The sequence below is a fragment of the Typopeltis vanoorti genome, chromosome 3 (genome assembly GCF_054136105.1).
Source record: "Typopeltis vanoorti isolate ZY-2024b chromosome 3, IOZ_Tvanoo_1.0, whole genome shotgun sequence".
Taxonomy (NCBI): Eukaryota; Metazoa; Arthropoda; class Arachnida; order Uropygi; family Thelyphonidae; genus Typopeltis; species Typopeltis vanoorti.
This window is the reverse complement of record NC_143551.1, coordinates 10,073,721-10,089,340: the sequence shown is the minus strand read 5'-3', so window position 1 is coordinate 10,089,340 and position 15,620 is coordinate 10,073,721. Positions and strand designations below refer to the sequence as shown.

Here is a 15,620-nt window from a genome sequence, read left to right as displayed (position 1 = left end):
GGCCCCCAAAGTTAACGATCCACCACTGGTCTGTCCCAAAACACAGTGCACGTGATTTTCCGAGTGGAAACCATTGTCTTCAATTTCGTCTTGACTGGTGATGAGGTGTGGCTCCACTCCATGAACTGTTGTTTGGATTCAGGGGTTGTTTATGACACCCAAGTCTTGTCTCCTGTGACAAGTCTACTCAGGAAAGCATTGCCATCCTCATGGTAGCGTGGCAAAAATTCCAAAGCACTGCCCATTTGATTCACTTTGTGTTGTTCTGTAAGCAACTTCGGCACCCAGCATGCACACAATTTCTGATAATTCAGTTTTTTCTCTTTGACACAATTTCATGAAGACATGAATGTGAAACTTCTGGAAATTGCAGTGAGAGTGACGTCATAGTGAATCCCTATTCTGTCGACTGTCAGATTCAATTTTCTTAGACATTATAAACACACACCAAGAAGTGTACACACTGCGAGAATGTCTGAAAATGGCACCAATGCCTTGCTAATGAATCAGCATACTCAGAACCATGCGCACCATTGCAATTGCAACACTGCAGTGAAAATATTTAAAAACGAAACTTATGTTCTGGACGTCCCTCGTACATTAGATGAAGTGTTTTGTTTTTGGAATGTTCCATATAAAATTGGCCAAAAGTGGGGGGGGGGGGGAACCATAACAGCATATGTAGTTTTTTTGTTTGATTTTTCCTTTCTAAGTAAAGTAACTTGCATCGTCTTCTTCTGCAGCTTGTCCCACTTAAGTGAAGTAACCTGCATATATGCTATATATTTAAATTATTCAAAAATATCAGGATGAAAGCTTGACTTTATTAAACCAAGAGTGTCTCTTAGTGGTACATAGTAAATAAGGATGTGATATCAAAACTAATCATGAAGTCTGCATTTTTTAAAGATGTTATTTTTATTAAAAATGTGAAACAAATAGAATTTTTTGAATTCTTCCCTGTACTCATTGCTGTGTGTGGTATAACATGTGCTATGCTGGTTTACAGTCCAAAAGTAAATTAATTAATGATTTATTATTTTTGGTATTGTAATACATGAAAAAAGAGATGAATAAATCTAAACCTGTCTTAAAGGTTGATGATCCTCCATGGGGAACATAGATTCTGTGAAAATTTCACAAGTGGGAATTAAAATTGACACAAAAACTTAACACATTAACCTTACTAAAACGATTGTGAGATGCTGATATGATTCTTGCATTTCTAAAGTGCAAGGAAAAGTTCCACTTAGTCAAAACACATTGTATTTACCAACAGGCAAGTTTAGTGTGCTTATGTGAGCAAATTGTTGATATTTGCATAGAGGTTTACCAAAATAACCATAACTGTCAATTTTCTACATGAAGAATTGATAAATGTTTTAAATCATAAACTGTGGTCAGTAGCACCTCTGAAGTTTCAGCAAAAAAAGAATTTAGCAAAGTAAAAAAGCAGACACTTGAAAAAATTGAAATTCTCCGGCAGTGTACTATGTACTGATCACAACTTTCTTGAGATCATGTGGTTATAAACTCATAATAGTTGGTTATTGATGAAGCTGGTAGTACTCATCAAGCTCAAACTTTCTATTACTCCATAAAGAAACCACGATAATAAAAGTGATAAGGATTATCATGGTGCCACTTTTATTTGGCAGAAATATTCAGTAGGGTACATCTTCAGATCTTTAGTAAAAAATTGCATCCTTCAGAATTCGTACATTATTGGTTGTTTAATAACACATCCATATTTGCTAATGTACTACTAACAGACACTCTTGATTTAAAAAAGTAGCCACCCTCCATGATATTTTTGAATTTATTCAAATTTATTATATATGTGTGGGTTACTGTACTTGGTGAGAAAAATCTATAAGCAAATTAATGGTACTACAATGGATATTCTACCCTCACTTCCTTTGGCCAGTTTTGACATGGAGCATTTTGAAAATAAAACATTTATCATGGTTGCTTTCAAACCTTTAGTGTGATGATGATGTATTTAGCATTTGGCCCTGTGAGCAAGATGCTTTAGATTCTTTTGTAACACTTGTAAACAGCCATTACTCTAAAATACACTTAATTTTGGAAAAAGAATAAATGATTCTCCTTTCTTGACACACACACACACACACACACACACACACACACACACACACACACACACACACACACACACACACACACACACACACACACACACACACACACACACACACACACACACACACACACAGACAGACAGACAGAGAGAGAGAGAGAGAGAGCTGTTCTTCTTTCAGATCTCTCACTATAGTAGAGTCAGAGGACTATAAAAATAGTAGTTTGTTGTAATGGTTAGTTACTATAGTGAATTTTCTTTAGCAATTCATGTATGTGCGTGTATATATACAGGGTGTTCGGGATAAATTTGACAGTTTCGTAAGGAAAAAGAAAATCTTCTTTGTATCTATTAAATTTAATGAATTGACAAAAAAACATTACAGGCAGAGTTAATTACAATACTATCAACAAGATTTACTCAAAATAACCACCATTAGCATCGATCACAGCTTCAATTCTGCTTCGGAACCTCGAACAAGCTGATGCTACAGTCTCCCTGGGAAGGGCCGCAAAAACTGTTTTAATTTTATCCATTAACTGGGCTTTTGTATTACTGGAAGTGCGATTGGTGTCTTTTTCAACTGCGCCCCATACAAAATAATCCATGGGGTTAAGGTCTGGGGAGTTTGGAGGCCAAACATTTGGACTGGTGAAGTCGTAGAAATATTCAGACAACCATTTTTGACTTTTCCCAGAGGTGTGGCAAGGGGCCGAATCCTGCTGCCATACATACTGCCTACCATTGGCTACCCTTGTTATCCAGGGCTTGACTACAGTTAGCAACTCCACGAACAAAGCACGAATTCCAATGCCAGGGTTCTTCAACACCTGTTCCTGCAGATTTGCGAGGAATTCTGCTGTACGAACGCAATCAGATCGTCTGCTAGGGATCTTTCTTCTTGCTACATCCTCGTAGTCACCATTGCAAGTCTCTAGTTCATGCCTGATTGTTTTTACTGTATTCAGGGAGCATTGGGCAGCAGTCGTAATATCCTTATTTTGATGGCGGGCACGAATCATCATGATACAAATTATTCTCTTCCATGATTCAGGTGGGTTCCAGCTATCCATCCTTTCTGACATCTTGTATATGAATGAAGAAGGGTCCAAACTTTTAAATGAAGAGAAGTGTGTGTTAATACATGTAACTTACGGAAAAATATAATTAATTATAAATATGTCAAATTTATCCCGAACACCCTGTACATATACTGGCAATTGAATTCGAAACTTTTACTTTTATTAAATAATTTGTTGAAACTTCTTTAGCCTGAATTACACCACATATGTGGTTTGGCATAGATTTCATATGGTGTTGGATTGCATCTACAACATACTAGGCGTTCACCAGACAGTTCTTTAACTGGCTCAGATTGGAACAGGACTTTGCTCCCAGATCTGTTTTTTTCTAACATGTCCCATACATTCTCATTGGGGTCTGGATCTAGGCTTTGTGGTATCCAGGGAAGATGTTGCAAGTCGCTGTCATGCTCACTAAACCACTGTTGAACAATTCTTGTGCTGTGGACAGTAGCATTGTCCTCCATGAAGCAACCGTCATCTGCTCGGTAAAAAGTCAACATTGCAAGATGGACTTGGTCGGCAACAATGTTCAGATATTCCTTGGAGCACACCTGATCTTCCAATAATATCAGGGGACCCATTTCTTACCAACAGAAAATGCCCCACACCATGATGCCACCTTGAGTTGTGTTTATAATGCAGGGCTCTTGCCAAACTCTCTGTTTACCATTATACAACTCTGTTTACCACTATACAATATAGTCACTATAGGAATAGGGTGGATGTTCCAACAATTAATAGTGCAGATCCCTTAATTTTCCCATTGTGAAAAATTAAGGGATCTGCAGGTGCATTGTCCTGTTGAAATTCGATTTTTTTCTTTTGCAAACTGGGTCTATTCTCACGAATTTTTTTTGCCTTGTCTGGTTAAATGATCAGAATAATATTACCCTAGTTATTGATTTACCCTTTTCAAGATAATTAATAAACAAAATTCCTTTAGCAACTCAAAACACCGATGCCATGACCTTTCCTGCTGTGGAACCGACTTTGTCTTCTTTGGCGATGAACAACCGACTTCTGTCCACTGTTTTGACTACTGTTTGGATTCTGGTGCATAATGGTGAATCCAAGTCTCATCCATAGTAATAAATTGACACACAAAATCAGTTTTATTCTTGGTAAAACGCTCCAAGCACTATTCAGAGATTTTCATGCAAGTGCGTTTTTGATCTGCTGTGAGCAAGCGTGGCACCCATCTTGTACAAAGCTTTTTCATTTGCAATTGTTCATGCAAAATATATCCTACATGTTCTTTTGAAATGTCTATAGTCTCAGCAATTTCGCCCACTTTGACTCGCTGGACATCCAATACCATATCGTGCACTTGATCAATGATTTCTGGTGGTGTTACACTTTTTTGGACGTCCTTCACGTGGATCATCTTCAAGTCTGGTACGGCCATGCTTAAACTCTGCAGTCCATTTCTTAATTGTCAAAAATGAGGGAGAAGAACTTCGAATGTATTTCTTTTTGCATTAAACCTTCTTTTATAAAGAATTTTGTAATCGCTCAATATTCAATTTTATCCATTTCGATGGATACAGACAATACTTTTGCTTCAGACAGCTGTATAAAACAAACTACTTGATAGAATGACTTGCAATTTCACAATAATGCTTATGACATGTACCAACTTATAAAAAAAATCTTGCCGATCGTATTGCCATCTGTGGTCGAGATCGAGAACTTTTCAGACCACCCTTGTATGTATGTGTGTGTGTGTGTGTATATATATATATGTATGTATATGATATGTATATATATATATATATATATATATATATACACATATCATTATGCTCGCTCTCTTTTTGATGATGAGATAGAACTTAATAAAGAACTCAATTTTCTCAAGTTTACTTTTCAGCTAAATGGTTATTCTCAAAAAATGACTGATAAATTGCTATTTAATTCTTCCAGTTGCCTTAATGAAGAAACCATTAGTGTAAAAGGCAATATTTCTATTCCATACATAAGCTCTCACCCAAATTAGCCAAGGTTCTTAGAAAATACAACATAAAAACCTTATTTACTCCTCTTCCTAAAATCCCTCCCTTGTGAGCCATCTGAAACCTAGACATCATAATCTTAAATATCCTGGTGTTTACCAGATCTGGTGCAACTGTGATCTACCTTACTTTGGCCAAACAAAGAAGTCAATCGAGTTATGCATTGAGGAGCACAAGAGAGAGAGAGAGAGAGAGAGACGTCACTTACAAGAGAACGCAAGCCAGTGCTTTGTCTAGTCATGTTCTATTCTCAGCCAATTCTAATGAAGAAAACCCTAGCCATACAGGCCTTTGGGACAAGTCTAATAACATTTTCCATTGCCATGATGAAGTAGAAAGGAAGATAATAGAATCAAAGGAAATCATTCTCAACCCCCTACATCTCAACAACAACCTGAGTTACAACCTTTCAGACTGTCACTGTGCTGTGGTCAAATACTGGCTATCACGAGATGCTATACGCATGCATACGCCCAACAATGAAGCCACAAGGGAACAATTTTGAATGCGCAGACTTCAAAGTTGAAATATATATACACTAATTTTCTGTGTTGTTTACAGTTATTTTCTCCATGTGTTTTTACTGGTTATTTCTTCTTTTTAATGTGCACCTGACAAAGGCTGATACAAGCCAAAACTAGTTGTGTAATAAACTTAGTTTTCATTTCTCTTGGTTCTAGTCATTCAATCTTTTAATAAAAAAAAAAAAAAAAATTATATATATATATATATATATAGATGTTTTTTTTTAACACAAGACATTCAAATAAAATTATGCCAGTATCTTATATATCTTTTGACTAGAGACAAGAAGAACTACAGGAGGTACTAGAGTGTAGAGAAAGACGTGTTTTAGAGCTGAGCAAAGAAAATGTAGAACTCCATGAAACAAATCTCCAGTTGAAAAGGTAAGGCTCTTCTTTACTGAATTAATAACTGAAGTCCTGTTTCACAAATTTTTGTTGAATCTAATATTCACAGCCATATTATAGTCCTCGACATAGCAACAGATGTGTCTTGCAACTACTCATTTACGACAGCCATCTAATTAACATGTTCACTGAATACCACCTCACCACTTTAATCCATAGACCAGGATATTATTTAAGAAATACTTTTTTTTAAAATAATATACAGGGTGTTCGGGATAAATTTGACAGTTTCGTAAGGAAAAAGAAAATCTTCTTTGTATCTATTAAATTTAATGAATTGACAAAAAAACATTACAGGCAGAGTTAATTACAATACTATCAACAAGATTTACTCAAAATAACCACCATTAGCATCGATCACAGCTTCAATTCTGCTTCGGAACCTCGAACAAGCTGATGCTACAGTCTCCCTGGGAAGGGCCGCAAAAACTGTTTTAATTTTATCCATTAACTGGGCTTTTGTATTACTGGAAGTGCGATTGGTGTCTTTTTCAACTGCGCCCCATACAAAATAATCCATGGGGTTAAGGTCTGGGGAGTTTGGAGGCCAAACATTTGGACTGGTGAAGTCGTAGAAATTTTCAGACAACCATTAACCATTTTTGACTTTTCCCAGAGGTGTGGCAAGGGGCCGAATCCTGCTGCCATACATACGGCCTACCATTGGCTACCCTTGTTATCCAGGGCTTGACTACAGTTAGCAACTCCACGAACAAAGCACGAATTCCAATGCCAGGGTTCTTCAACACCTGTTCCTGCAGATTTGCGAGGAATTCTGCTGTACGAACGCAATCAGATCACCTGCTAGGGATCTTTCTTCTTGCTACATCCTCGTAGTCACCATTGCAAGTCTCTAGTTCATGCCTGATTGTTTTTACTGTATTCAGGGAGCATTGGGCAGCAGTCGTAATATCCTTATTTTGATGGCGGGCACGAATCATCATGATACAAGTTATTCTCTTCCATGATTCAGGTGGGTTCCAGCTATCCATCCTTTCTGACATCTTGTATATGAATGAAGAAGGGTCCAAACTTTTAAATGAAGAGAAGTGTGTGTTAATACATGTAACTTACGGAAAAATATAATTAATTATAAATATGTCAAATTTATCCCGAACACCCTGTATATATTATTTTATTTAATTTATTATTCGTCTTTGAATTAATTGAAATTTTTTAAAATTTCAATTAATTTCAATGTAATTATTGCATATTTCACTTTGTATATTGAATTTACAAATAGAAAAAAATAAAAAATATAAACATAAATGGATGGAACACGTTTTCAAAGAATGAAAACAGAAAGATTACCAAAACAAGCCTTAAAGTACAAGCCATTAGGAAAAAGAAAACCAGGACGTACTCTTCAATGATTCAACGATGACTTCTAAGGCCGGAACAGACCATGCTAGGCCTAAATCCTTGATACTCATGATGATGATGATGATGATTTACAAATAGAAATCATAAAGATTAATACAGAAATACAGATAGAATTCATTACATGCATCACACTATATTTAAATTTTTTCCAAAATTATAAATCAACGACATGTATAACTCAAGATCATAAGCTCAAACATGTTATAAAATATATAATTACACAGATCAATATACAGAGCATAATAGCATTGCGCACAAAACTATTGACAATCATATCTATATATACATATATCCTGATTTATGCTCATGCGTAGACCCATGCTTCACTGTGCAGGCATTCAAGCTGAAAATCCCATGGAATCAAATCAAATAGGTCAGTCAATCCTTATTCCAGGAGTGTCCTGTATCTGTAGATGTGTATTCACAGGGCCAGTTTTTCTGCTCTGTGGGACGAAAAACCAGTTTCCGGTTGAGAAAAACTCCCTATCCCGTATGAGACCGGCTAACTCACCTTTAGTCGAAAGAAATAAAGGTTCCTCATTTCATGGATGGGAATCGAGCCCAGGTCTTTCTGACCAAAGATCTTCATCTATACTGACTGAGCTACAAAGACTATATATATATATATATATATATATATATATATATATATATATATATGTATATACTCCATATATATACATATTTATATATGTATATATAATATATATAAATCCATCCTCCTACGTCTGGAAGAACACCAGAGAGACATTGCCTACAAAAGAACTAGAGCAAGTGCCCTGTCAATCCATGTACTGTTTTCAGTAAACACAAATGATGAAGGCCGTCAACATGAGATAAACTCGACAACTTCAAATCTTCATATATGCCATGATGAGGTAGAATGCCGCATAGTCGAATCTAAGGAAATTGTTATGGACCCTCATCATATAAATAATAACCTTAGTTATAATCTACCGGACTCTTTCAGCTCTGCTATCCGATATTGGCACACTTGTGAAGTCAGACACAGCAGATGTCCAACAATAGAACTTCAACACGGACTGTAGCTACAGTTCAAAGCTAACTGAATTTTATAATAGTCGTTTTTATAGTGATGCAATGTTTCTTATACTGTTTTTTATTTGCTTTCTATGTTCCCATGCCTGAAGACGTCGGACAATCCGATGAAACATGTTGCGTTTTGAATAAATTTAATTGTTTTTTCCAGCTCTCGGATCTAAGTCAGTATATATAAATATGAACATATCCCAATTTCGAGTTAATATTACAGATCGTTATGTATATACTCGTATATATGTATATGCAGAATAAGAACAATGCAGATCACTAATTAATTGAGTATTTTGCATTGGTTCATTTCTCATTTTATGCACTTATTCTAAACAAATTTTCAACATTCTTATAGAAATTTAAGTACTATCTGATTGGATTTCTGTATGTATTCATGTTGATTTCATTTTGTATTAAAACAGGTAAGCTCTTAACAATTTTTAGAGTCAAATATATATAGTGTTTGTGTATTGTTTCTTTTTGGGCTTTTGGATAAAATAGTTTCAGCCCACTTTTCTGCAAAAGTAAGCATCTTTTCTAATTCTTACATACTGATTATCAGACTTTAGAAAAAGTATTATGTGTTCATTGTAATATTTCTGTATTTACTGTTGGTTAAAATGCAGTATTAATTTATTTAGAGATTAGTGTTGTCAGTGTAGTGTCATCATATGTTCTTCTATAGCTTAGTTTACTGTATTGTATAATGGTCTGTATCCAGGCAAAATATAATGTTCTTAACATTGTCCCAGTTAAGAATCTTTTTAAAAAGATGATACAAGATAGCATACATGTTACCCTGTTGCATACTTTTGTAACACGTGGTTTCCAGCTTAAGGTGCTGTCAATTTTTAATCCTAATTAACTTATAGTATTGACATTTTCTATTTCCATATCATTACAATTTTTACATTTACAATTCCAGTTATGTAGGAATATGGATAAAAAAGTTAATTTTACTAATAGACGTATTTCTAATTTAAAAAATTATTAATTTTGATTTTTTCAACATTGAGAGTAAGTTTTTTTTCACATGAAACCAGTTTGTCACTATTTTCATATCTGCATTGACCATGCTTTGCATTTTATTTACAGAATTTGCACTGAATATCAGTGTGTGTGTCATCTGCAAAGGAGTTTACTTTACTTTAATATCTGTACAGCATGGAAGTCATTGATGTAAATTATAAATAATACTGGCCCAAGCACAGAATCTAAGGGAAACACCAAGATTTAGCTGAATGAAATTGCTGAATGATAGTTTTTGCTAATTTTTACTACTTATGATATAGATGTGAAATAACTTTTAAACCACACATGAGGACAGCCTCTAATTCCTATAGTCTTCAATTTTTTTGTAAGAAAATATCATGGGATACTGGATAAAAAGCTTTCTCTAGAAAAACTGCTGAAGTTAGTTTGTTTTGGTCTTGTGATGAATAACTTATGTTTGTGATGTTAAGAAGTGCATGGTCAGTACTTAGCTCTATCTAAATCCATGCCAGTTCTTGGAGAAGTAGTAGTTTTTTCCTTAAAAAAATTTACTAATCTATTATTTTACTAATTTCTCTAATATTTTGGAGATAACTGGGGGTAGGGAGATTTGCCTCTAATTGTTAAGATAATTTTTGCATCCTTTTTTTATGAACTGGTATTACCATAGGTTTGTTAAATTTTGTTGGAAACACTGCAGTCATCAGTGATAAAGTGTAAATAGTTACCAAAGAATCTGTCAAATATTTCTGGCACCCTCACACAATGCTGACATTATACCATAATGGCCCAGAGCAGAGGAGTTTTGAAGGGTCATTATAATATTTTTGATTTCATTCTCACAAATAGGAAAAAAATATATATGGAACTCACATTTCTTTTAAGAGCGCAGTTTACTAATGGAGTATTAGGGCTATTTACAAGTTTTTCATTGGTGGCTATGAAAGAATTATTAAATTTGTCTGGTAAAGTTCTTTCACTATTTAAATCTATCATTACTAAGTCTTGGAAGTGTTGGTTCTTGAATATTTTTGCCAGGTATATTATTTACGAATTTCTATTGTTTTTTGGCACTGCCTTCACATTTCAAAAATTCATTATGATAGTACTCTGCAGTCAGTTGACCAAGCTGACTATTGATGGATTTTAACACCTACTGGAAAGCAATGTGTATAGAAAAATAATATAGAAAAATTAAAAGATCCCCAACTAAATATACTATATAAATACAAATTAAAACAATTTTTGACAAGCTTCAAGAAATATAATAGTATCGAATCTAAAACCAAATACTTCTCACAAAAGATAACTGAGACAGCTGCAGAAATCCTTGGATACAAAAGGAAAATAAATAAACCATGGATAACCAAAAATATTTTGGACCTATGCAACGAAAGAAGATATTTGAAATCTCATATTAATAGCGGTGATAATAGAGAACAGTATACAAATATTACTAAGATTATTAAAAAAGAAATCAAACATGCTAGAAACTTATGGATATTGGATGAATGCAAAAATATAGAAGAGGACTTAAATAAAAATAATTCTAAAAGTGCTTTTCAAATGATCAATAAGTTAACCAAACCTTTTACTGCAATTAATTGAATCATAGAAAATGAAGATAGAACTCCTATCACAGATACCAGAAAATAGTTGATAGATGGAAATGTTACGCAACCAAGCTTTTTCAAAAGGACCCTCAACTGACTGATGATATTTTGGGTGGAATTTTGCCAGGAGGTTCAGAGGAAGGAGATTACCCGATATTAAAAGACGTTATTGCAGCAGTTAGCTCCTCAAAAATAGGAAAATCACTGGGAAGTGATGGTGTCACAGTGGAACTGATATGCAAAGGAGATGACATCATCATAGACACCTTGCTAAATTTATTCCAGGATGTATGGAACACAGAGACTTGGCCCTCTGATTGGCAGACTTCTGTCCTTGTACCTATTCCTAAAAAGGGAAACAGCAATAAATGTAGCAACTATAGAACAATAAACCTTATTAGTCATCCAAGCAAAATCCTGTTAAAAATACTACTGTCAAGAATCGAAAAGAAAATAGAAAGCAGTTCATCAGATGAACAAGCAGGTTTCCGGAAGTCCAGAAGTACAATTGACCATATTTTTACGATACACATACTAGGCAAAAAATACATAGAATATAACAAAATAATCTGTCACAACTTTTTAGACCTTCAAAAAGCTTTTGACTCAATGTGGCACGAGGCATGGAAAATTTTAGAACATTATGGTATTGACAACAAAATCTCTTTATTCCTCATCTGATATGAGAATTGAAATTAAAAATTAAAGCAGCAAACCATTCCAGACAGAATGGGGGGGGGGTAAGACAGGGATGCATCTTGTCCCCTGTTCTTTTTAAATGTTTTCTGGAATATGTCATAGATGAAGCCCTTTATGAATATGACACTGGAATAGTAGTTGGCGGACTAAGAATAAATAACTTATGTTTTGCTGACGATATCGATCTTCTGGCAGAAAGTGAAGAAGAATTACAAGAGATAACCAGCCGTGTTTTCGGAACATTAAAAAAATATGGATTATAGATAAAACTACAAAAAACAAAAACAATGATAACCTCAAAATCGGACATTGAATTCTTAAAGATACAAATTGGCAATAAGCAAATTGAGAATGCAAAGAAGTTCACTTATCTAGGAAGCATGTTGAGTCAAGATGGGTGTTCAAAAACTGACATTAAATACTGAATTGCTAAGGCAACCGTGGTCCTACAGAAGTTAAAACCATTGTGGGGAGATAACAGAATAGCAATCACAACCAGACTAAGACTAATTGACACCTTGGTGAATTCTGTCCTCTTGTATGGTTGTGAGGCTTGGACTTTATTGAAAGAAGATGAGAGGAGACTCCTGTCTTTCGAAATGAAAACTTACAGAAGACTTTTGAGAATTCCACTCACAAAACCAATGAAAATGTCTGTATTGATTCAATAGATGGGAGAAAAAGGGAAAATATTCTGACTGTCATCAGAAGAAGACAGATGAAATGGTTCGGACATGTGGAGAGGGCTAATGGCATTCCAAAGCAAGCACTAGAAGGAATCATTCCAGGATCTAGGGTGAGGGGCCGACCTCGATTAAAATGGACTGGTAACATCAAAAAATGGACAAATTCCTCCCTTTCTCAACTGACATCAAGAACAAGAGACCGAGATGACTGGAGGAGGCTAGCAAAGAGTATCACGTACCAGCCATGAATGACCCAATGGTTCATTTCGGACTACGGGAGAAGAAGAAGGAAAGCGATGTGTGATAGATAGGCTGTTTTAACACTGCTGTCTGGATTTTATTGGTAATTTGTGTTCTTACAAACCCATGATCCAGACATGATGCATAGCCATGAAAATCCCTTGTCAGAACATTGATGTATTGCTCAAAGTCATACATGGCTAAATAAGTCAATGTAATAGAGAGAATGATAGTTGTCGCTTAGCAAATCAATATTTATGTCACCAACTATGATAATATTGTCATAACTGATGTCATATAGAATTATTATTTTTATTAATATTATTATTATCTATGTGGGTACTCCATGGAATCAAAAGACTCATTGCTGGAGACCTATCATACATCTCCTTAAACCTATTCACTGTTGGGGTGCTCACAATCACCTCTAGCAATCCATTCTCCTCATTCACCTCTCTCCAAGTAAAGAATCTAGTCAACACATCCTTACTAACCACACTCTTAGATAACTTCCAAGTATGAATCCCTTGTTTCCCCCTCCCCACTCCCTATATAATGAAAAATTTATTTTGTGTTAATCTTATAGAATCCCTTTAAGTAACTTATAAGTTTCTGTCATATCCCCTCTTCTCCACCTGTCAACTAACCTCTACAACCCACACCACACACCCTCAATTTGCCCTTGCAGAGACCATTCCACAGACCTGTTACCAGCTTGGTCACTAGTCTCTAAATCCTCTCCACCATCTTCCTATTCCCAAAAAACATAGGGGACGAAATCTGTGCACATAATGGGCAAATCATAACACCTTATAACCTCCCTATCTTTACTTGTCAATGTGTTTTTCACATCGAAGTAATCCTCTGAGTTATTTTGCCAACTTTTGCAATATGTACTCTGAATTTCAAATCTCTGTTCACTGTCATCCCGAGATCCCTAGCCTTATTAGTTTCTTATAAACTAGAACCATCAATATGATACGAAGCATGTAATCTTTTCATCCCGAAGTGCATTACCTTACATTTTATAACATTGAATTGACATCCATTGTCCTTTTCCCACATTGCCAATTTATTTAAATCATCCTGTAGGATATCTACATTACTTTTATCAACTATTGTCCTCCCTAGTTTTGCATCTTTGGCAAACAACTGAATATCGACTTCAATTTTTTTCCATATTATTAATATACAAATTAAAGAGTAGTGGTTCTTTTTAATTCTGGATTCTCTTTAACCCCCAGGGTTCTGGGACACTCCAGTAGTCACCCTCATTCACCTTGATTACACTCCACTATACACTATCCTCTGATGTCTATCATTGAGCTACCCCCCCCATACATGTCACAGAATGCTGTCCAGTTCTTGTGTAAACGTAACACATGTAAGTGATATCTATAAATAACCAATATATAGTAATTGTATCACTAAAAACACACGTAATAATCACAGTAATGACTATTTAATTCGTAAATATTTCATCCCAAGTATCTTGGGAATGAATTTTGCCACTACTTACAAACCTATCAACCAAATCTATAACTTGTTACCTTCTCCTAAGGACAAACTCTCACCTCTGATGTTACCTAGCGTTTATGAGATCCCATGCTCCTGCATATTGTCTTACTTTGGTCAGACAGGTAGGTCTGTTCAGAAACGCATCTTGGAACATCAAGACCTCATTCGTCTTTTCAAACCGCAGAAATCTGGTCTCTCCCAACACGAAATTAAAAATCCAAACCATAAGATCCATTGGGAGAAGTAGAAACTTTTACACAGATCTTTATATAAATATGAACGTTTATTATTATATAAAGAAAGTATTGAAGTATTTATTATATAAAGAAAGTATTGAAACCCTACTACACAGATCAAATTTAAACTGCAACGATGTTCTTACTATTCCTAAAGTATGGGAACTTGTCATACAAAATTGTGTAAAATAATCTTTATATATATATATATATATTTTTATTTTATTTTATTTTATTTTTTATTTTTTTTTCAATTTTTTCAACTTTATTTTTTTTAGTTATATTTAATTTACTTCTCTAACACGTTACATTACTGTACGCATATTGAGATTCCGTTGTAATCATGTACCCTAACGGTATGTTATTCCTAGTATTGATTAAACTACTGTACTGATGATGTCCCAAGATACTTGGGATGAAATATTTACGAATTAAATAGTCACTGCTTTAGTTATTACGTACGTGTGTTTTTAGTGATGAATTCACCACAGATTTCGTTATATAAAAATGTCTTATTCCTTCACGGGGAACTGACAGCGCAGAAGACCGACTTACTAGGCAAACTTCAACTTAAACATGGTAAGCTACGTGCTAGAATCTTTTTTTTTAAAAAAAGTGCAGACGTGATAATCTCATTCCAACTTTTGCCAAACTGAAAGAAGTAATCAAATCTCCAGGTGCCCATAAAATATATCAAAAAGCAAGCCATTCCCTACTACTCGATCAGTTATGAGTTTCTAAGCATGAACTGGCAACAAATAATTTAAAAATTACGGAACTAGAATCAGGCTTATCAAATACGTTAAATCACGATCTGCTGCAATTGATTATTATTGTCTCAAAGAATTTGGGGAGAAAAGCTTTTGATAAAAGCAATAATAATCTTTATAATAGATACCTTAATCTGCTGAATCGATCAAAAAAGATCACTAACAAATTGCCAACGGAAAAATGGGTAGTCAATTTATCTAACCGTCTACTAACAATAGACGAATTAAATGTTCTAGCAAGAGGTCATAAATTTGCGATTTCACCCAAATGTTTCCCATATCTAGATTTCATACATAAC

The 15,620-nt window shown here is 34.8% G+C and overlaps 1 protein-coding gene across 1 annotated transcript in view; it reads left to right on the top strand.

Moving 5' to 3' along the window:
* Positions 1-15,620, top strand: part of LOC150107904 (TATA element modulatory factor-like) — a 483,854-nt gene that overhangs the window by 94,279 nt on the left and 373,955 nt on the right. Inside the window, exon 5 of the mRNA XM_090390537.1 lies at positions 6,003-6,106. Coding sequence (XP_090246663.1) covers positions 6,003-6,106 — 104 coding nt within the window. The remainder of the gene's footprint in view (positions 1-6,002; positions 6,107-15,620) is intronic.